General features: G+C 46.4%; 2 protein-coding genes across 3 annotated transcripts in view; one reads left to right on the top strand and one right to left on the bottom strand.

The window, feature by feature from the left end:
- The first annotated feature begins 110 nt into the window (after positions 1-110).
- RBM4B (RNA binding motif protein 4B) lies at positions 111-9169 on the top strand. 2 transcript variants are annotated; one of them, XM_032233981.1, is made up of 4 exons: positions 111-235; positions 1420-1842; positions 5283-5937; positions 8517-8603. In XM_032233981.1, exons 2-3 carry the CDS (start codon positions 1431-1433, stop codon positions 5927-5929), a joined length of 1059 nt encoding a protein of 352 aa, XP_032089872.1. In that variant the 5' UTR covers positions 111-235; positions 1420-1430; the 3' UTR covers positions 5930-5937; positions 8517-8603. The 2 variants fall into 2 exon arrangements, with proteins under 2 accessions (XP_032089872.1, XP_032089873.1); XM_032233982.1 differs by lacking the exon at positions 5283-5937 and having other exon boundaries at positions 112-235; positions 8517-9169.
- Positions 9170-10226: 1057 nt separating this feature from the next.
- Positions 10227-22719, bottom strand: part of SPTBN2 (spectrin beta, non-erythrocytic 2) — a 64832-nt gene continuing 52339 nt past the window's right edge. The window contains exons 26-35 of the mRNA XM_032233972.1: positions 22410-22654; positions 21007-21145; positions 18723-18807; positions 17962-18158; positions 16418-16560; positions 15605-15680; positions 13941-14179; positions 13527-13700; positions 13354-13396; positions 10227-12787 (exon numbers count right to left, since the gene is read on the bottom strand). Coding sequence (XP_032089863.1) covers positions 12554-12787; positions 13354-13396; positions 13527-13700; positions 13941-14179; positions 15605-15680; positions 16418-16560; positions 17962-18158; positions 18723-18807; positions 21007-21145; positions 22410-22654 — 1575 coding nt within the window. The 3' untranslated portion in view covers positions 10227-12553. The remainder of the gene's footprint in view (positions 12788-13353; positions 13397-13526; positions 13701-13940; positions 14180-15604; positions 15681-16417; positions 16561-17961; positions 18159-18722; positions 18808-21006; positions 21146-22409; positions 22655-22719) is intronic.

Raw genomic sequence — 22719 nt, 5'->3', positions numbered from 1 at the left:
AACGCCTCACACAAAACGGTAGCCAATCGCCTTGGGAACTTGCTAAAGCCGATGAGCTGATTGGGTAGACGTCTTCCAGACCCTTTCCGCTTTGGCCATTCGTCCTGTCCGGCGTCCCTTGACGGGACCAATCAGAACCCGGCGGAAGGCGAGGAGGCGGGCCAAGACATTGGAGGAGGAGGTGAACTTTAGTTGCCGCCGCTGCCGCCATTTTGTGCTGAGGGCTGTTGCCGAGGTTGGTGAGAGGCCGGGCGGGCGGCGGAGGAAGCGGGCGGCGGGGGAAGGTGCGGGCTGGAGGGACTATACCTGCGGAGGCCTGCATGCAGAACGGAGGCCTTGGCTTTCCGCCTCGACTAACTGAGATATTTTCTGATCTTGATACTGAGGGCGCCCATAGAATAGAAACACGCCCACAGCCACAGACTCCACCCAGGCAGGGCCTTTGCTCGTACAAAGCTCTGCCTGGTATATTACACACATACACATATACATACATGCTATATCTCTTTCTATAGATATGGATTACATTTATACCTACATATATACACACAAGCATACACCACACATACCACACGCATGTCCTCTGCTCGTAGATAAGTTCTGCTGGTATATTACACATATACATGCATACTATGGATAGATAGGCAGACAGACATAGAGATTGATTGATTGAAAGATAGATATATTTGATAGATGAGATAGATAGGTAGGTAGATGATCGATAGATGGTAGAAGATAGATGATAGACAAATAGATGATAGATAGAAAGAAACATATACACACGCATACACACATTACACACATCATGGCCTTTGCTGTTCTGCTGATATGTTACACACACACACACTTATAAATGCTATACACACACACATACACACCAGTTACAGAACAGCCTGTGTATTTTACCTGTATTTTCCTGATATCTCCTGCTACATGTATAAGTATAAATCTTTATTACGGTCAAAGACCAGCAAAACACATTACTTTTTGCAATATGTTCAAAAGTACTGAGATTAAAATATAATTTAAAAGTATTGATGCTAAAAGCGGATAATAACGTACATGTTCTCAAATTGTTCGTGTCACTCCCTGGTTTACCTGGGTGCAAAGCCGATAAGTATGGGAGTGGCTGCTATATGTTCATAAGAGCTTTCTGGACAATTTAGGATTCTGATTAGCATAATGTGCTAATTCAAAAGGTGCCTTTTTCACACATTGTTTTTTTGAACAGTAGTGGCAGCTTCTTCCACAGAGTTAGGATCATTTAAAATCAGTTCTTAAGAGGCCAATGAGTAAAAGTTAATTGACTTCGATCAATATAATCTCTTGGGATTTTTTCCTCCTGCTGCTTAATTGCCCATTGCTCTTTGATTTTGGTTGTTCAGAGCGAACTCACCCTTCTTTTGCTCTCCCGCTCAGCTCTAGCCGCCATGGTGAAACTTTTCATCGGCAACCTTCCCCGGGAAGCCACCGAGCAGGAGATCCGTGCCCTTTTCGAGCAGTACGGCCGCGTCCTGGAGTGTGACATCATCAAGAATTATGGGTTTGTGCACATTGAGGACAAGACAGCTGCTGAGGATGCCATCCGCAACCTGCACCACTACAAGCTGCACGGCGTCTGCATCAACGTGGAAGCCAGCAAAAACAAGAGCAAGGCTTCCACCAAGCTGCACGTGGGCAACATCAGCACCAGCTGCACGAACCTGGAGCTGCGGTCCAAGTTTGAGGAATACGGCCCCGTACTTGAGTGCGATATCGTGAAAGATTATGCCTTTGTGCACATGGAAAGAGCTGAGGATGCCGTCGAGGCCATCAGAGGCCTCGACAACACGGAATTCCAAGGTGGGAAGTGGGGCTAAGGTGGGGCGTGGAAACTGGAAGGCCGCCAAAGTTTTCCCCCCTTCTGGCTTTCCTCCCCAAGAGGAGGTTATTTTCAGAGCTCCCAAGGGGGCCACTGCTGGTAATGTTTTTCCGCTGGTTCACTTCCATCCAGTGTTGGAGATCTGATGCCAGCTACAGGTAGTCCTTCACTTACAATAATTCAATTAGTGATGGTTCAAAGTTACAGCAGCCCTGAAAACAGCGACTAATGACCGTTTTTCACACTTAATGACCCTGGTAACATCTCCATAGTCCAGTGATCCAAATTCAGATTGCAATAGCACTTAGAAATACGGTATATATCCTCTTTACAGTGCCTTACAGCCCTCTCCAAGCGTCCAAATTGGGATTGAAAAACAAGGCCCGAAATAATTTTGTATGAGAGTTTTGAGGCCTTTGAGATTAATAATCGTCCTCTTTACATCGGTAATATCCTTTCACTGAATGGTTATCTGAACGCTGTTAAAATGAAAGCACAGTAAATTATATAAATATATCACTGGATCTAGAAAATTCATTAGAAAAAGACTTTAAAATTCGAAGGCCTTCAGGCTTAGCAGGTTATCCACCTTGTTCCCCTATTTCATTAGTGTCTTAAAAAAAAAAGACTATGAGAACAAGCTGTGTTTTATAAACAAGGTTCTATTGCTCTCTACAATAATCTGAGCTACTAACGGTCAAAGCAAATTGGCAGTAGATAAGAATCAACAGACTTCAAGGTGGGCTGGCCTTAGATCTCTTGTGGGCATGAAGGGACTCGAGACTGATGATGCATTTGACCCCTCCGTTAGGCTCAGCCTGGTCATCTCCCATACTGGCTTAGAAACATGAGGGCAATTGGCAGGTGAGATATTGAAGGATATCAATCAGTCAGTTTCTCGGGGCCTCTGACAAGAGGCGTAGATCTTGATCCTAGTCTTCTCCTTTTCTTCCCTGCTCCATTTCCTTTCTGTTCATTAATAAATGTGTGGAAAGGCTTCCATGCTTCTTGTTTTCCCACAGCCTTTGTACTCCTATATGGTCTTCCCTCTAGCCAACATTACACAGCCTTCTCCATCCCGGTCCCTCAGTCGCCCTTCTCTCTCTCTCTCTCTCTCTCTCTCTCCCCCTCTCTCTCTCCCTCTCCCGTTGCTTTGGGATTGACCATCCGTCTTGCTGTGATTTGATGCCTTCTTTCCTTCTTCTCGCTGCCAATAGCAATCTATTTCCCAAGGCCCTGCGTTTAGATTTTCTTTCAAGTCAACTTGCTTTTTTAAAATCTCTATCTCAGAAGCTGCAGGATTGAAACCACTTTCTGCCCAGGTTGTTCACTTTTAATGTTGAACATCCTAATAGGGTTGGGGGTCAGCTGTTAAAAATCCACAACAGAGGTCCGTGCAAATGCAGTAAAAGAAAACAAACTGGCTGTATTTTAGGAGAAATCCCATTTCCCATCCTCTCTCAACATGTTTAATTGAGGTGGCAATTGTAGGTGATACATAGGGGCAGTTTGTTAAATGTTTCCTACTGTTTGGCAGAAATATAATTATCCCAAGGATTTTTACCATTTTGTTTTCCTTTCATTTATCTGGAAGATTCTTGAATATAATTTGATGAAAGTGTGGTCCGGAGAGGGATTGTGGGCAGTCTAGAAATGGGCTTGAGGCTGGTTCATTGGATTTTATTTTGGAAAATATATTCAATCAATTTATACGGCCACCTCCTTGAGCAGCGCAGTGGATTAGAGTCTCAGGGTTCCAAATAGTATCCAATATAAAATCAGAGTCTGCATACTCTGTCCACAAGTGCCTGCCCAACTTGCACCAATCTAGGCGCCAGTCCCGTCGGCTCCCCCAGCTCCCCGATTTCGGGCAACATTTCCCACTTGGAAGGTTGAGCGTTCAATCTTAGGCAGCAACAGATGTTTCTCTGTCAGGATGCAAAGAGAAAAATATCTGCTGTGATCTTGGCTTAGGCTTCAGGAAGGGCATCTAGCCAGTAAATACTCAGCTCCATTCCACTCTGATAAAAGGGATTACAGAGTTGTAAAAAGGGGGGGGGAAAGGCCATTCCACTAAAAATTCCCTTTGTATGACCCTGTAATCCCTTTATTAAGCTAAATTGACATGTCAAGAAAATCCTCAAAGCGATAACAATAAAAACATAGCATTCTGTATTGAAGATTGGAACAATTAAGAGAAATGCTTGCTTGGTCTAGCTAGTGCATTAATAATATGTATCTTTCTACTAATCTCATTTTATGAAGTCTCACTGATTTGGTTCAGATTAGTATCAAATACTGGTAGTCCTCAATTTAGGACAGTTTTTCACACTTAAACGATCTTTGCAGTATCCCCTTGGTCATGTGATCAAAATTCAGATGCTTGGGAACTGTCTCATATTTATGACGGCTGCAGTGACCCAAGGTCATGTGATCCCTTTTTGAGACCTTACAAACTAAGTCAGTGAGGAAGCTTGATTCAGTTAACAACTGTGTTACTAATTTAACAATTGCAGTTATTCGCTTGACCGTGGCAAGAAAGATCGTAAAAAGGGGCAAAATTCACTTAACAAATGTTTTAGTTAGCAATATGTGATCGTAAGTTGAGGATTACCTGTATGCGCTATTGTTGAATTTCAGAAGTGTGAAACAATAGTATCGGCATTTTAAAAAATTCTTTTAATGATCCAGAATAGAGTCTGATTGTCTAAATATCTGAAATAGATGGAGAAAGTGATAGGAGTGGCGTTTGGTTTCTCTCTTTTTCCTCGGTCTCTTGATTTCAATGGATGAAGAAAGTACAGGCCACTGGCAGGGACCTGGACTAGTGTTGTATCTGTAGCTCAGGAACACTAATTCTTCAAGGATTGTTCCAAATAATAAAGGAGAGAGGTCTGAATCCGATCCACGTCAGCCTGGAAAAAGTAAGTTCAGGGCACAGCCATATCTCCTGCAGAGTCAAACTGGAGAAGGAAGGAAGAATAGATCCTGTAGATCCAGTGCGAAATAAATCTCAAAAAGGTTTAGCTTAAGTATAAGGCCCACTCCTTTCAAATTCAACCAATCTGATTGTTTCGGAGTTCCTAGAAATCACGGGCAGCTGCATGACCCTCATAAGTGTCTCGGAAGTAAATCACATTTCACAATTTTGTCCGCAAAATTCTCGGGTTTTGATTTGCAATCCACTTCTCTGCTTTGCGGCCTTGCCAGAACAATTCCGGGTCTTCACTCTGGAGCAGAAGAGGCACTGGGTCCTCGAACAGCTACTGGCTTCCCTCTTTGACCCACTAAGGCATCAGTGGGTGATTTCGTGGTTTGTTATTTTTATAATATAAAAATAATTCTGAGCTGCTGTGCTTTTTGCTTTGAATTGTCTTTAACAAATCTTTATAGCTGCCCTTCTTGCGTCTGTTTCTTCAAGGCAAACGAATGCGCGTGCAGTTGTCCACCAGCCGTCTCAGGACCACGCCCGGGATGGGATACAAGAGCGGCTGCTACCGGTGTGGGAAGGAGGGTCACTGGTCTAAAGAGTGCCCGGTAGACCGCACGGGGCAAGCGGCTGAGTTGACCGAACCTTATAGCGAGCAATACGGAATGGTGCGCACCCCGTACCCTACAGGCTACGGGGAGTCCATGTATTACGATGACCCCTATGGAATGGTGGATTACTATAAACGGTATCGCGCGAGAAATGCTGCGGCCTATGGGGCCTCTGCATACGACACTTATGCGGAGCACACCATGGCCCAGTATTCCCAGTACGCCCAGTACTCGCAAGCCACAGCCATGGCCAGTCGCCTCTCTACCTCCTTAGACCCCTACGAGAGGCCCCTGATGCCAAGCTCGGGATCTGCCGCGGTAGCCGTCGCTGCTGTGGCCGCGACATCCTCCTTTTACACCCGGGATAGAAGCCCTCTGCGTCGCTCGGCCGCTGCGGCTTCCACCGCTGGAGACGTGTACGGATACGAGCGCGTTCAGCTGTCTCCCGTCCCGCGATCCTCCCTCTACGATGTCCAGCGTTTCGGGCGGGATGCAGGCGCGGACAGGTTGCGATACTCCGCGTATTGAGTCTCGAGGTGAGCGCGTTTTTTTCATGAGTAGTTTGGAGGAGGAGGGGGATGGCGCATCGGTGTGTCGCTACTGGTGAGACGGGGGATATTGTCCTGCGGCTGGGGGAGGTTTTGGAGGATACCTGCCGGTATCTGCAGCCCTTAAGCTGTAGCAGCCGAGGAACGGAGCAGGCTGCTTGGTGGGGGGAGACGAAAGCGAGAGAGGGGGGCTACCCCAGAAGGGGGCAAAACAGTTCAATTAGGAACATCACCTTGCTAAGCATGATTCTGCAGTCTTCCAAAATGAAAGTGGTTCAGAGAATCCCAGGGATAAGTTGGCTCCCCAACCCACATGCCATGTGCAGGACATCTCAATTTGCTTCTGCTGCAAAGGACTTATTTCTAGGAACCACCACCCTGTGGCCATTTCAGAGTTCCCCGGAATATTTGTTCCTCCTTATTTACAGTCAGATTGAGGGAGGTCTTGCCCAAGAACAGTGGAATCCGCTGTCTTATTACTAAAATCCTGGCTAAGTTTGTCCTGTTGTTGTTTATCCTCCTTCCTCTTCTGTTTTCCATATATTGCACTCTGTTCCCAGGATTGTAGATGGCTCATTCCTTCCTCCTTGCCTGTTTCCCACTATCCACCCTAAACCTTGAAATTAAGGGCGCAGTGGCTGCCCCCTGGCCAACAGACAATGGCGTGGCTTTTAACCAAAGCCGCTTGGAAATTGAAGAGCCAGTTTGGATTATACAAGGTGCCCCAGTTTGTAGTCTCTTGAACCCCACCCAGGTCCGAGAGAAGTTCCGTTTTGACTTCCTTGGTGGCTCTTCAAAAAATGCCTGCCAATTAAGGGGACAAAGATGGAACTTCGGCACTTTGTTCCCCGAATCCAATCAATCAATCCAGACCATTTTCTCCCACCGGTGGCTGAACCCAGGTGCTTTCCGAGCAGAAGCACAGTTCCATCTCCGTGAAATTATATTGGTGGATCTCTCCATTTCGCTACTGTGGCTCATGGATGCCAGCAACCAGCCCCCTTCTGCGAATATGCCCTAATTCTTCAATTAGGATGCTTGTGGGCCCCAGCAGAGATTCTGGTGGAGGAATTCCTTTGGTTGATGCTGCTGTGATTGCTGTGTTTTTGTCCTCTCCTTAAGCCTGTGATTTATTTTCACTGGGTGACACCCCTCACCCCCAAGGTTGAATCCTCCTGAAAGATAAACATTCTTTTCTTTCTCCAAATGGTTCACAATTTCTGTACCCTTCTTTTTTTAAAAAATAGAGAAACATTCTAGTTCTTCTCCTTCCTTGAGAAATTCTTAGCTGCACTTTCTTCCGGGTGTTGCGGAGCCTTTCACGTAAGAGGCAACTGGAGCAATTTTGCCCATCCTTCCGATGACCAAGCAACAGAAGTCGAATAGGAAATGTTTATTGGCCGCCCTTTCCCAACAGTTCCAAAGAGTGGATTCCTTTCCCTGCAGTGTTTAAATTGCAGCATTTTCACTGGCTTTTCTCTCACTGCCCCCTAATGTCCCTCCCCCTGAGAAGAGCCATCATTTGACTGACATTCATAAGAAAATGTGATTTTGTAGACTGAGAGAATTGGGGAAAGATGAGTAGCCAGTGTTGAATATCCCACTGGTTCCCTTTGACCAGAGGAATGATTAAAGGTTTTGTAATTCTTGTGTAATTTTGGTGAAAAATTAAGTTACCCAGGATTACAGGTAATCCTCGATTTACCGCCATTCATTTAATGACCATTCAGAGGTACGACAGCACTGAGAATTGTCACTTGGGCCCTTCCTAGAAAGCTGCTGACAGGTAGAATCAAGGGGGAAGCCGGGTTAGTTTGACGGTCACATGTTTTAACAAACGTCGTGAAACGGGACAGGGCTCACTTAGCGACTTGCCTAGCTTGGCCCCGGAGAGGTTGGGACTGAATTGTGGTCGCTCATCCGAGGACTACCAGCAATCCAGCCTTCACAGGGACGGTCGTTCACGACGTCGGAAAACGGCTGCTGGTGTGGCAAACAAGATCCCTAGCCTTCTGACCCAATGGATCCCAGCCTTAGATCTGTCCCAACGTGTGGCCACCATCTACCTTTCTGAAGACCGTAGAAGCATCTACCAAAGGAGGGGACATTCCCACTCTGAGGCTTGCCAATAAAATGGGGCGATACTTGTCTCTTAATGTCTGTTTTGAAACGTTTCATTTTGAGCTTGAAAATAACATCTTCCTGCCCTGCCCCTCCTCCTGAAGGCGGCCCGTAGCCCCAGGAGGAAGAGGAGGAGGAGATCCTTCCAGAACGGGCGCAAAAAAAGCGGTTAATATTCTGACAATCTCCCCCCCCCCCGAATCAAATACACTCCCCCCCACTGAGTTAATGCTCGGAGGCCGGGATCTCCAACCTTGGCCTCTCACTGGCTGGGGAATTCTGGGCGTTGAAGCCCCCAAGTCTGGAAAGCTGCTGAGGTTGGAAGACCCCCTGCTCTAAGGCCCGTGGGGTGGGCTCAGCCACAGAAGTGCCTCTTTCCCCCTTTCCTTTTTCTAGGCAGCCCCCAGCACTGAGCCTGCAAATGAACTGTCTCTTTTATTTTGCAGGTAGGCTATTTGAGGGCTGGACATCGGGCTCCTGCGGCGCTTTCACGTCCCAGCTATGCCAGGCTTCACGATGTGTCGATTTTTGTGTTTAGCATGGTCTCACTAATGGACATTCTGTGTCTCTGCGAAGCTTAGTGACAACTAACGGTCCCCGTTCTCTTTTTTCAAAGGAAAAAACCCAAAACAACCACACAAGAGTTCCCCCCCCCACTCCCCAAAAAAGCATCATTGAAAGGGGGGGAGGGGAAGGCTGTAGGAACTGGGGGGAGAAGGTTGTTTCTATCTGGGCTTTGTTCAAGCTCTGTCTAAGCCTGGACTTCGAGCATAGACAGAGGGACCCGCAGGATAAACCAGAGACAGATATGTGGCCTTCCAAGGCCAACTTCGGGCCAATTCGTTCCTGTTCGATTTGCAATCTCTCCTCCCCTGTGCAGGCTCGATTTTGGAATTAAAGAATTCTAGCTGATCCAATTCCTTTTTTTTATTATTATTATGAGATGTCGTATTCAGTAGCTGCCTGCGTTTGGACTGTAGAAAGCTTTCCTTTTTGCTATGGATATTATTAACCTGTGACTTTTTGTTCTTTTGAAGTTGACATTTCTCTCCTTTTTTTCTCCCTCCCTTCTCCAATAAAATAAAACATTTGTAACAGATCTTGAAAGTGTCTGCGTTGTGCAATTCGGATTTGGAAGGACGAACTGTCGCCTATTATCAGCACGCTTTGCAATTTTGCATCCCAGTAGAATGGGCTGCCAAGAAGCCAGAAGCTCAAAAGTGTTTATTTTCCTGGGTTAGGATTCATTTCCATCCAGAATTAGGCTTTTTCGAGGCTTTTTTAAGGCAGGGAAAGAATGTAAGCTCTTATTTCATATTTCAAACTGCACAAACTAGATTTGAGTTCTTGATTTTTGTCCCTCAGTTTCTGCACGTGTGGAGATTTCTCCAAAATGTCTATTTTCCAAGGGAAAAATCAGCTTAGCTTCAGTCATATTCAAGCGTTAAGAGGAGTATATCTCAATTTTGGCAATTTTAAGACGCGTGGACTTTAATTCCCAGAATTTCCCAGACAGCCATGCTGGCTGGGGAATTTTGGAAGTTGAAATCCATTCGTCTTAAACTTGCCAAGGTATTAGCTATGTTCGCTGCCTTGAGGTTCTTATAAAATTAATAAATGTGGGCTATTAAATAAATACATGAGCACATTGCCAAATGAACTGGGATTAGCCAACAACCAGCCAAGTAACCAAGGTTACCACTGATCACAAGTTAACTGACCAATGCAACTATTGTGTCTTGCACTGACTCAATTCAGTGGTAGGGCAAACCCACTGCATCCCAAAAGCGAGACGGGGCAATGTGGATAGAAAGCTGTCATCATTTGCCTTCAGGGATGGTGCTTTAGCACAATGTGCAAAAGTTCTCCATGTGCACGAGATGGTCCATCAAATAAAGACATCCCCAAATCCCTCCCTGCTCTGCTTTTAAATCAAGGGTGGAGAACCATGGATTTCAACTCCCAGAATTCCTGACCAAAAGCATAGCTGGCTCAGGAACTCACATCATTCCAAATCAACACATCCCTGGAAGGCATTCCAGGCCGCCAACCTGCAAAACGCGATGGGTTAGCAAGAGATGAACCTGGTCAATTAGGAGAACCAGTGAAGCTCCATTTTTGCCACCTACCCCACTATGAAGGGAAAGAAGCACGGCGACTGTCCACAGATTCTTTTTTTATTTCTCCCCCAAAAAATATTGAAACAGATGTCACTGCAAACACATGGATAACAGTCCCCAACAAGCACAGAGAACACTGCTGGGGGCCTTGAGGGGGCGTGCCGAGAAGGCAAGGGTGTTTCACTTGTAGGCCAGGCCTCTTTCCCCCCCTCCCCTCCTCTAAGCAGCATGGAAAAGAAAAAGAAAAAAAAAGAACAACATTCCTGCACATCGTAAGGCAGGCAGGCCGTCCCTCTGGGTCTTTCTGCAACTCCATCCGTGCGCCCAAGACTTGCTTTTCGGCGTCCTTTGTGCCCGAAGGGAAGAGAGGCGATGCTCTCTGCGCCAGGCAAGGCTGCAGAGGCGAGGTGGCAATGCAGGGCGACAATCAGAGGACAAATGGAAGGCACACCCAGGTCCAGGGACCAAGACCGGGGAGATAGGAAGAGAAGAGTGGGGGAGGTCCATGAGACCCTGGCAAGCAACTGTCCAGCCAACCCAGTGTGCCAACCTGGGTGCTTGTCAGTGGATGAGTGAGAATTTCATGGCAATACAGCAGCTCTAGGGAAAATTTTCACCTTCCTGTTTCTATGTTAGGTCCTGCAAGCTGTTCTCTTCTGCCATTCGTAGAGCATGGGCTCACTCGGGGGGGGGGGGGGGCGGAGAGATCCGTGACACATAGCCACAGGGGACAATTTTAAAATCTCTTAAGTGATCAACTGGAGAGCGATGCTGTTTGCCTGAGGAAAGGAAACTCCACCACTTGGCGATCTTTATTGGTAGGAAGATTTTTTTTTTGTCCTAATTCCGAGGACTTAACAAAAGGAGGGGGGGGGTCTATGGGTCGATGAATTTTGCATAGAATAGTGGCTGGAGGGAGGCTATGAAACTGGCCTTCCCAACCTTGGAGATCCACCAAGTGCATTGGAACCTCGCCTTCCGATTTTCTCAGCTGGCATTGCCCGGGCTGGAGGGTGCTAGTCGGGGGGAAGTTTTGCCCAAAGAATGCAAAATCCAAAACAGAATTGGTGATAACAGCACTGCCATGTGTGGCGTGGATTTCGGGGGGGATTTTAAAGCAAAATGCGGGGGAGGATGGCATTGATCGCTGCTCCCTGGGTCGAGAGGGATCTAGCTCGGGTTTCCTATGAGAACCTCTTAGCAAGCATCGGGGATGATCACGGACGATCCTCCACTTATTCTGGAGCGCCTGAGAGATTCGAACTTTTAGGAAGCGGGAGGCAACTTTGGTGGGCGGGCAGCCCAGTCTCAAGACATTGGGGTATCATCCTCCCCAATGTTTTCGCCCTCCTGCCTCCATACCTTGTTGCCTCCAGGATACGGCAAGCCGTAGAAATATGTGCGAAGAGCACCAGGCACATTGCAAGCTCAGCATTCTTGGCCCGGCTTCATTTCCCACCGAAGGAGGCGCACTTCCTAAACTACAGACGCACAAACAGTGCTTAAGCTCCGGGGACGAACGGCACAGCGTTGTGCATCCTCGGTTCGATTTTTAGAGGGTGTGTGTGCGTGCACATGAAGTGTGTATACAGACGGGACTTTGAAAGGGGGAGGGGGATTGTTCGGATGTTTAGAAGAAGCTTTTCTTGGGTTTGCGCGGGGCCGAAGTGGCGCATAGACTGTTTCCTTTTTTTTTTATTCCAACGAGATTTTGCCTGCAGAGGGAGGAGAGAGAATCTTAACAGCCTTGGAGCAGAGATGACGGAAAAGGAGGAGGAGGAAGAGAGTGAGCAAATGTAGTAGAATCGACTCTGGAAGCCTGAATTTTGTACCTGTGGGACTTCCAAGGGTGTCGCTTCTACCAGAACCCACAAAAAGGCCGACATCGTTAAAAACACCAGTCTGGGATCAGCCCCATGCCACCTCTCTTTCTGTGGCCTGTTTGCCCAGACCCACGGACACTGCACCGCCCCGCCCCCAATCCCCACTAGATGTCCAGCATCTGACAATCTACTGCCCCATTCCTGGGGAGGTCTTTCCCCACCCTTTTGCACCTCCATAACCGTCTTTGCCACTGTGGTCACCCTCCTGTTTCAACCAAGACGATGGTTTTGGTTTCTCTTTGTTACGGGGAAGGAAGGAAGGGGGCCTGGAACGGAAGGCATTCCTTGTAAACGTCAGAGATGCTTCATGCAATCTGCAGGAATTTTAAGAAAAGAGCGACGGCCGCTTTGGTTACACCCCCAACCTGGCTCCCCTTGCCGAACTCAAGCCCCTCGCCACACCCCATATCACTGCTCAGGCCTGTACAGATTTTGCCAACAGCAGCAGAGCCCCCCCTGCCCCTCTCCCACCAAGGACTCCTATTTATTCTTCTTGAAAAAACTGAAACGTTTCTCCCGGTCCTTCTCCTTCGCCTCTTTGCTACGCAGGGTGACAGTTCCTTCCGAGGCGCTGTGCGGGGGCCCGGCTGGCATCGTCATGGCTCGTGTCATGCCTTTGCTGATGAGTGCAGGCTGGTCTTCCGCGGGGTCTTGGGGGGTGAGGGCGGACGCAGCAGCAGCATTGATCACTCGCATCCAAGTACTCATCTCCGCCTGGAAAGGAGGGAATAAAAAGGGGACCATGAAGAACAAAATAATATTTCCCACCAATCATCCACACCCCAACCAAGAGCAGGATAGAACCGGAAGACAGAGTAGAAGGTCTTTTAGAATCTCAACCTTAGCAGCTTTAAGATGGGAGGACTTCAACTCCCAGAATCTCCCAGCCAACATGCTTTAAGATGGGTGGACTTCAACTCCCAGAATCCCCCAGCCCCATGCTTTAAGATGCATGGACTTCAACTCCCAGAATTCCCCAGTCAGCATGCTTTAAGATAGGTGGACTTCAACTCCCAGAATCCTCCAGCCGCATGCTTTAAGATGGGTGGACCTCAACTCCCAGAACTCCCCAGCCAACATGCTTTAAGATAGGTGGACTTCAACTCCCAGAATCCTCCAGTCACATGCTTTAAGATGGGTGGACTTCAACTCCCAGAATCCCCCAGCCAACATGCTTTAAGATGGGTGGACTTCAACTCCCAGCCAGTACATTCACATCTTACAAATTGCCAAGATTGGAAAACTCTTGATTTAGCACAAACCTCTAGACTTCGACTCACCTCATCCTTCGCCTGGAATAAATATTCTTTGCCATCTGTCAATCTGCCAAGAGAAGAATCAACTGGTGTCAGGAGAGGAATGTCTAAACCCTTCGCGTTAAAACTTAAAATTTAAAAAGTTTTTTTTTTTAAATGTGGCCAAGGCTACTTGGCCGTAAGGCAGGGAAGCTCACCCGAGCTTAAAGACATGCTTGCGCTTCTTGTAATCCAGAGCCACGTTGCACTGCGCGCCCTGCAAGCTGACGGGCGCTTCCCCGTGGTAGGGGATGCTGTTGGTGGCATGCTTGCCGTCTTTGTAGAACCCAAAGCTGTTTTTCTGCACCACACAATAGATAGTCTGCCAAGACCTGGAGAGGGTAGACAAGAAGGATGAGTAGAAGCGTTTATTTGTCCTCCCCACTCGAATAGTCTCCCTCCAGAGTAAATGCCCGGCTGATTCGAGAGTTGGCACATTCTGGGTTCTTTCACTTAATGCAGACTGAGAACAGTTCATTTAGTGATCGTTCAAAGCTACAATGGGACTGAAGTGACTTATGACCGTCCTTCCACACCTAGCTTTTATATTCGGATCAGAACACACACATCACCTGTTAGCTGCCTTTTTGCCGTGGGATTCCATTTCCTGCTTCCGATGTAATATCCCTCCCATCTGCCCTGAAGCGGAGTCGTCTGGCGTCCGGGGGGGCAGCGTGACCGACTGAGCAGGATCCGTGCTGAAAACAGCTGGCTTGGAGCTGAGTTTAGGTGAGACGGGTGGGCTTGGCTCTTTGCCCTTGGATACAGAATCCAGCTGTGACCCATTGACTGCAGAGGATGATTCTGAAATCTGTTGACAGTTGGGATTTGGTTAGAATCACAGTTCAACCATCTGCACAAATGGCAGCATTCTTATTTTCCAGGAATTGCTAATTGAGTCCCGGTACAAGGAAGGTGCTTTGCACTTTGGAACATTAAATATATATATATTATATTATCTATTATCTATTATCTATTATCTATTATCTATTATCTATTATCTATTATCTATTATCTATTATCTATTATCTATTATCTATTAGTTGCAAAAATAAAAGGGAAAGCAGGAGCCTAAGTGTATTTAACCACTTTTTCAGTCACTGGGTTACAATGGCATTACAGAGGATTTCGGCAATTAGAGAGGCCTGGTTCATTGCATGAATCCAGGGGAGTCAAACTCAAGGCCCGCAGACCGGATCTGGCTCGTGATGTGGCTAGTTCTGGGCTGCCCTGGAAATGGTGAGGGGGTCACCTGAGCCCCACCTCTCCTTGCCCAGCCTTGCCTCACCTCACCCCACAGCAGCATCGACAGCAGCCTCAAGAAGGTAAGCATGGCCAGGCACCCCCTGAAGGAGCTGCAGGGTTGGACTGCAGGGTCCCGGTGCCCCGGGATCTGGAGAGCCAGCCACGCGCATCCAGCCACGCCCACCTCATGGTCTTACATGCAACTGGCCCTTGTGGAGGGCAACCATAATGATGCGGCCCTCAGTGAAATTGAGTTTGACACCCCTGCATTAAGCAAGCCCCAAAGGTCTGTATAGATTTTCTTTTTTTTTTAATAACATTTTTATTTTATTTTAATATAAGCAATCCACCTTCCATTAAACAGTGTGTCATCTGGGTACAAATATTTTGTGCAATAACAATTGAGATCTACAATCATATTCATTATTTAATCTATTCCCGGCTTAATACCAATACCTTAAATGTCTAATGCTATAACAATCCTCTTCTTGATTTATTTAACTCTATTAACTATGTTAACTCAATTGATACATTTTCTATATTTTACACATCTACTTTTATTTCTAATTCTTGTACTTATTCTCTAACCATCAATAAAATGATTCCCATTTGATAAAATAATCAGTTGTTCTTTCTCTTTAATTGCCAGTGTTAACCTGTTCATTTCTGCACATTCTAATATTTTTTTAATCACATTCTCCTCTCTAGGAATCTCTTCACTTTTCCAGTTTTGTGCAAATACAATCCTAGCTGCTTTAATTGCATGGATAACCAGATATATATTTTCTTTACTATAAGTTTCTGGTAAAATCCACAACAGGAATATTTCAGGTTTTCATGTGGATGTTCAAAGATAAATCAGCTAAATGTTGAAAATGTCACCTGGCTTGTACTAGCATATGTGGTGGACATGTGTAGAAGCAACCATCCCTTTCTATCTTTTTTCCAGTTTCACACCCAGCCTTGTGTGGTTAGTCCGGCTCTCCATTACCTGCGGAGATTCAGAGTCGGGGTCAAGCCCATTTTGGGATGGCAACTCGAGAGTTAAGCCTTGCTGTCCAGGGCTCCTGGGGAAAGAGAAGGATGTGCCAGGTAGTGCAAAGTTTCAAAGTAGCAACTGCATGCAGGTAGTCCTCGACTTACAACCGTTCACTTTAGTCTTTAAGTTATTACAACAGCACTGAAAAAAATGTGACTTACAACCAGTCCTCACACTTATGATTGTGGCAGCATGTCTACGGTGAACATTTGGGCAATTTGCAACCGATGGCTACATCATCTTAGGGTGATGCGATCATCATTTATGACCTTCTAACAGTCAATGGAAGAAATCCGATTTACTTAACAACTGCAGTTGTGGTGCAGTGGCTAAAAGGCAGGATTGCGGGCTAACTCACTGCTCACTCCAGGAATTCGACTCTTGACTGGCTCCAAGGTGGGTCAAATGAGGACCCAGATTGTTGGTGGCAAGAGGCTGACTCTGTCAACCGCTTTGAGAGGGCTGTAAAACACTATGAAGCGGTATACAGGTCTTATTGCTATTTGCTTAACCACGATGACCAATAAGATCGTAAAATCACACAAAGCTCATTTAATAACTGGCATGCTTAACAACGAATATTCTGTTCCCAACTGTGGTAGTAAATCAAGGATTATCTTTAAATTTTAGAAAGGGCTAATGTTAATTCTAAATTTATTTTTCACTTATACAATCTTGGGACAGCGAACTGTTGTTATCATAATTCTGAAGGTTCAATCATCTCTGCTTCCTTCTTGACACATTGGCCCAGGTCTTAGCTCTTACCCATTTGTCTGAGTGGTGCTGGGTAGATGATGCCCGTCTGTATTATCTGTCTGCGGTATCATGACAGTGGGTTCCAATGGGGTTGGCGCCGGAGATGTCCTCTTCCTCGCTTCTTCCTGCTCACGATGTTCTTTCTCTTCCAGCTGGGCGGGGAGGGGGGAATCATTAGCCTCATACCAGAATTTAGTGCTATGAAAGGACACTAAATAAGTCCAGAAGGATTTATTTATGACATTTATATGCCACCAATCTTGCTGTCCAAAGCAACTTCATAAAGGGAAATTGATTTTCCCGGTCTTGGAATACTATAATTTTAAGAAGAATAAATTTGACCTATAATATAGTCCTGCCTCTTTTGAAGTTTCGTGACTGCCCCATGAATTGCCAAACCCTCCCCTACCTCCCTTTTATCCTTACAAGAAAGGATAAAAGGAAAATTTGGAGGCGAGAGACTCCAGATTATGCAGGGAACTTCATGTCTAATGAAGGATTTGAACCCAGGCCTCTTCAGACTACATGAGCAATCTAACCCTCACAATATATTGCTGAAAGTTTTGTAATTTTTTTAAAAAAATGAAAAAGCAAGTATTTCACCTGACAAAACAAGCACTAGATGAAATAAAATTTGACCCACAAAACTTGATAATTAATTTTTGAGTGAATTTATTCAAAAATGACACACGACTCTATTAGAGTTTGTTAACTGTTTGGACTGCAAGGCCATCCAACCAGTCAGTCCTAGAGGAGATCCACCCTGTCTGCTCTTTAGAAGGCCAGATCCTGAAGAGGAAACTCAAAGACTTTGGCCACCTGATGAGAAGGAAGAAGGACTCCCTGGAGAAGAGCCTCATGCTGGGAACAATGGAGGGCAAAAGAAGGAGGAGGAGGAGGAGGAGGAGGAGGAGGAGGAGGAGGAGGAGGAGGAGGAGGAGGAAGAGGAGGAGGAGGAGGAGGAGGAGGAGGAGGAGGAGGAGGAGGGGACTTCTACTTACCTACCTATCTATCTGTTTATCTGCCTGCCTGCCTATCTATCACCTGAGTCCCTTGGACTGCAAGGCCATCCAACCGGTCAGTCCTAGAGGAGATCCACCCTGGCTGCTCTTCAGAAGGCCAGATCCTGAAGAGGAAACTCAAAGACTTTGGCCACCTAATGAGAAGGAAGAAGGACTCCCTGGAGAAGAGCCTCATGCTGGGAACGATGGAGGGCAAAAGAAGAAGAAGGGGACGGCAGAGAAGGAGGTGGCTGGATGGAGTCCCCGAAGCAGTCGGCCTGAGCTTCAATGGACTCCAGAGGATGGGAGAGGACAGGAAGGCCTGGAGGAACGTGGTCCAGGAGGTCGCGATGGGTTGGACATGACTTCGCAACTAACAACAATTTGGAAACCCACCAGGCTTCAGTTAACTGGGGAAGGGCTGACCTGGACATTTGAAGTCCAAGTCCTAGTCTAAAAGCATTAAAGATGCCAAGGTTGGAACCTCTGCCATAAACCTCAATGGCCGGGTTCACAGATTGAGCTGAGCCGTGTGCTTCTTCTTTTACGAACCGTGGTGAGTTTCTCCAGTGCCAGGATACGCTCCTCCCAAGCGGCGACCGATTTCTGAAAGCCCTCGTGTCGCTTGATCAGGTTTTCAACTTCGTCCACGTTGTCACCCAGTTCAGTAGAGCGCACGATGGGCTCCTGGCTGGCAAGCCAGGCTTCCGCCATGCTGGCATCACGCCCGAACATCAGCACGTCCATCACTGCAAGTGGGGTGGAGAGAGAGGGAGGGAGGGAGAGAGAGAGTTGACTCCTGTTGTTTAGCTGTTCTTTTCGTCTGGCAACTCTGCACATGCGCACACTAGGAAGAGGCTCCAGCTGTTCTTCTGCCCCACTGATGTCTGACTCAGAAGGCAGCTGATAACTGGCACATGGCCCTGGCCTCCTCTCTGCCTCTGACACAGAGCCCTCCTCAGAGCCTTCCCCAGACTCCAGGACTGGCCCATCTTCCTCCCCAACCCTCCTCACTGTCTGAATCTGGCAGGTCACAACACCCGGGACACTGCAACCGTCATAAATATGAGTCAATTGCCAAGCATCTGAATTTTGATCACGTGACTACAGGGATGCTGCAATGGTCACAATTGTGAAAAATGGTCCTAAGTAACTTTTTTTTCCAAAGCCATTGTCACTGAGAACAATGTTCTATTGTGTAAGTCAGTCCAATTATGCCGTGGACATGCTGCCCATTATCATAAGCCTAACTCCAAACTGCCTCAAACCCCTTCCAACCCCTCCCCCTTTGCCTTCTCCCCCCTCCCCCATACCTATTTGCAACCAGTCCATTTTCTCTCGCCATTTATCGTTGGTCTCCTTGCGTCGTTTCTGCAACTGAGACAATTTCTCCACAATCTGAATCACGAAAAAGGTGGGGAAGGGGAAAAAAAAAGAAAGAAGGGATTTAGCTGGCCAAATATTTAGCAGAAGGACACTGTTCACACGAGCGGTGGAAGCTTCAAGACAACACCCAAGGACCTGTGAAACTCACCGTCACAAGAAGAAACAGAAACTAAGTTGGTTGGGTGTCTATGGAGGTTCTCAGTCATCCAACGTGGTTTTCCCAAAGGTGCTTTTTTTCAAGAGGCAACTGGACTTTCTGGTTTTTCTTTAAAGACATTTTGCTTCTCATTCAAGAAGCTTCTTCTGCTCTGGCTGGATGGTGGGGAATGGAAGGATTATACTCCTTGCAGACAGCTGGTCATTTGCATCCTTTTAGAGGGTCGTTGAGGCCACTTGGAGGTTTATCTGGGAACGATTCATATTCCTTGCAGAGAGCTGGTCATTTGCATCCTTTTAGAGAGCCTTTGAGGCTACTTGGAGGTTTGTCCGTATCCTTGAGGATCACCTGAGTGCAAATGGGTGTGGAGATTTCGTGGAACAGCTGAAACTACTCAGGTGACCCTGAGGATACAGATAAACCTGCAAGTGGCCTCAACAACCCTCTAAAAAGGATGCAAAAGACCAGCTTGTCTTCAAGGAGTATAAATCCTTCCATTCCCCACCATCCAAGTCAGAGCTGAAGAAGCTTTTTGGACGGGAAGCAAAATGTCTTTAAAGAAAAACCCCAAGTCCAATTTCTTCTTGAAAAAGCACCTTTGGGGTAATTTGGTTGGAATTCAGCAAAATTTAGGGAGGGAAAAAGTGTCAATGGGTCCTCGGCGAAATAGCTACATCTGACTTGCATGTTCAGAGGCATTGAGTACCTGTTGCTACGGAACATTAGCAAGGGGAAGCTATTGCCCACATGCCACTGGGATAAGTGGTTCTGTGCTCCCATCTTGCATGTGGGGCCCTCATCTTAGTAACAATGGAAAATTTAAATAGCAATAGCCCTTAGACTTATATATTGCTTCAAAGTGCTTTACAGCCCGCTCTAAGAGCTTTATAGTGTCAGCACATTGCCTCTAGCAATCAGGGTCTGAATTGCTGAATTGTACCTTGGTGAATGTGCCTTTTCTTGTTTTGCGATCACTGGAGAGCATCATCATAATTTTTTAACAACAACTGAATGGAGGTGAGCATTTTAATGGCCAGATGCCCTTCCTGTCGCCAATGCGGAGTTTTATTGAGCAGATATATTCTCATTGTGCCCAGAGAGAGAAATATCTGTCTCCACCTAGGATTGAACTCCCAGCCTCCTGATTGTGAGGTGAGAGCTCCGCCTCCAGGCCATCCCACCACTCCTTTGTGATCACCGGAGATACCAGAGACTAAACTCACTCTAAGATGGACTTAGGTTTGATACCCAACTTTTCCAAGTAAGGTTGTGATAATTCAAATGGATGCTGTTGTTTTGATGTGGTTAGAGGGAAAACTTCCCGTGCCTAACTGTTTGGCTAACTGTCACAATCGGCCCAAGCTATTGGTTCTTTTGGATTATATAGGCAATAATAGGATTTTAAGCTTTATTATTAGCTAAAGCATGCGATTGAAAGGCGTAACATAAAAAAACACACATAACAATACCCAACTCTCTTACAGGCTATTAAAGGTAAAAGTTCCCCTCGCACATATGTGCTAGTTGTTCTTGACTCTAGGGGGCAGTGCTCATCTCCGTTTCAAAGCCGGAGAGCCAGCGCTGTCCGAAAACGTCTCCGTGGTCATGTGGCCACCATGACTCAATGCCAAAGGTGCACGGAACGCCGTTCCCACCAAAGGTGGTTCCTATTTTTCTACTTGCATTTTACGTGCTTTAGAACTGCTAGGTTGGCAGAAGCTGGGACAAGTCACGGGTGCTCACTCCATTACGCAGTGCTAGGGATTCGAACCACTGAACTGCCGACCTTTCTGATCGACAAGCTCAGCGTCTTAGCCACTGAGCCACCGCGTACAGGCTGTCAGGATCTCCTTAATAAGAACGGTTGAGATACCTCGACCGGTGGCCAATTTTTCCACAGTAGCGCTAGGTTCCATTGCAAACGCTCCCAACAAAGAACTCCAACATTTTTTTAAAAAAATCAAAACTTGGCACCCTGATTTCATGATCCTGCTCAAAATACGTCACTAGCTCCTCACAATAACCACGGTCTTCCGCACTGCCACTACACGAACCTTCGTAGAAGCGTAGTGCCCCTTAGCCAGTAAATCATCTCCCATTGCTATGCAGGCGTTGAAGCTGTCGGTCCGGGCCTCCATCTCGGCCTTGATCCCTTGATGATTCTTGATGACCAGGTCGGCAGCTGACACATCCCTATATTGAAGTGCAAAAGGGAAAAAAAATTGGTCATCCGCCTCAGCTCTGGCAAAGGGACAGAAGACAGCAGGGAAAAACAAGACCCCAAGATATGAGGTCAACTTCTGCGAATATCTTATTTTTACCGAGGCATCATTGCGAGTGTTTTAACAAACTACATCACTGTTTGTTTGGTTCAGTGACAGCAAAACCCCAGATAGAAAGTCCCTGCAGAGAGTGGTGGGGACAACAGAGAAGATGATAGGAAGCTCGCTTCCCTTTATTTAGGATACTGCTTGTAAGCCCTATGTGCTCAGAGCTCAAAGCATCGTTAGAGACCCACACACCCATTTTACGGTTCGTTTCTGTTGCTCCCCTCTGGGAGGAGGTTTTGAAGTATTTCTAGCAGGACTACCAGAACAGTTTTGTTCCCTAGGCCATCCATCTGTTAAACTCACAAGATACTTTTTTCTCGCCATAAACATGTATACATCTGAACTAGTCTGTGTTGTTTCTCCGTGTCGTATAATATATGTGGGTATATACATAAGTTTGAATTTATTTATTTATGTATCTTGTCATGTAGTGTAAAATTGGAGATGGTAACCCTTTTAAGACCTGTATGCAACAAAATTTCATTTTTAATATTTGCAAATTAGTGTACATTCAAAGTGACAATAAAGTATTTCTATTTCTATGCTACTATTCTATTCCATTCCATTTTCTCTATTCTATTCTTATTCTATTCTATTTTTTCTTGGAGACTTGCAAATAAGGTGATTGAAGGCATTAAAAGAAACCTGCAACATTTGCAGACAGGACAAAAGGTGATGATACCTTCATTTAAATTCCAGGAAAAAGGTAGCACAGAGGTCTCTGTTTTCAACTTTTGCTACATCCTCCTCTCTTTATATATTTTTTCTTCTTTAAATTGTTACAGGCGGCCATCAACTTACAACCATTCATTTCAGATACCGTTCAAAGTTGCAATAGTACCGAAAAGTGACTTATAAAAGTTCCTTGATTTACGACTGTTGTAGTATCCCTACTGTCACATGATCAAAACTTGTCATCAACTGGCATGGATTTTATGACAATTATAGTGCCCCGGGGTCACGCGATTGCCTTTTTGTGGGCTTGTGACAAGCAAAGTCAATCCGAAAGCCAGATTTGCTTAAAGACGGGGCGACTCACTTAAGAGCTGATGAAATTCTGGTCCCAATTGTTTAAGTCGAGGACTGCCTGTACGGGAATCCAACCTTTTTTCTGACAATACACTGACCTGGGCTTCTCCTGGGCATCTATCTGAAGGTTGATGTCATCCATCCATAGCAGAAGGTCTCGTACCATGCCAAAAAAACGGAATTTGTCCACCGTGTCCATAAGGAGTTGCCGACGGTCACTGCTGCCGCCGAGGAGGTCAGACCAGGCCTCGCTCACCGACTGCTCGTGCTTCCGGATGTCATCAGCCTTTTCGCCGGCATAGGCCTTCTGCAGCCGTGCTGCGTCGTCCTGCACCTGTTTTACCTGTGAACAACAAGGAGGGGAGGGGGACACAACGCTCAGTTCCCATCCACAACTTTGCATGGACT

This window comes from Thamnophis elegans, chromosome 17 (assembly GCF_009769535.1).
Source record: "Thamnophis elegans isolate rThaEle1 chromosome 17, rThaEle1.pri, whole genome shotgun sequence".
Lineage (NCBI taxonomy): Eukaryota > Metazoa > Chordata > Lepidosauria > Squamata > Colubridae > Thamnophis > Thamnophis elegans.
The sequence above is the reverse complement of the archived record's forward strand: the minus strand, read 5'-3'. Positions and strand labels throughout refer to the sequence as shown.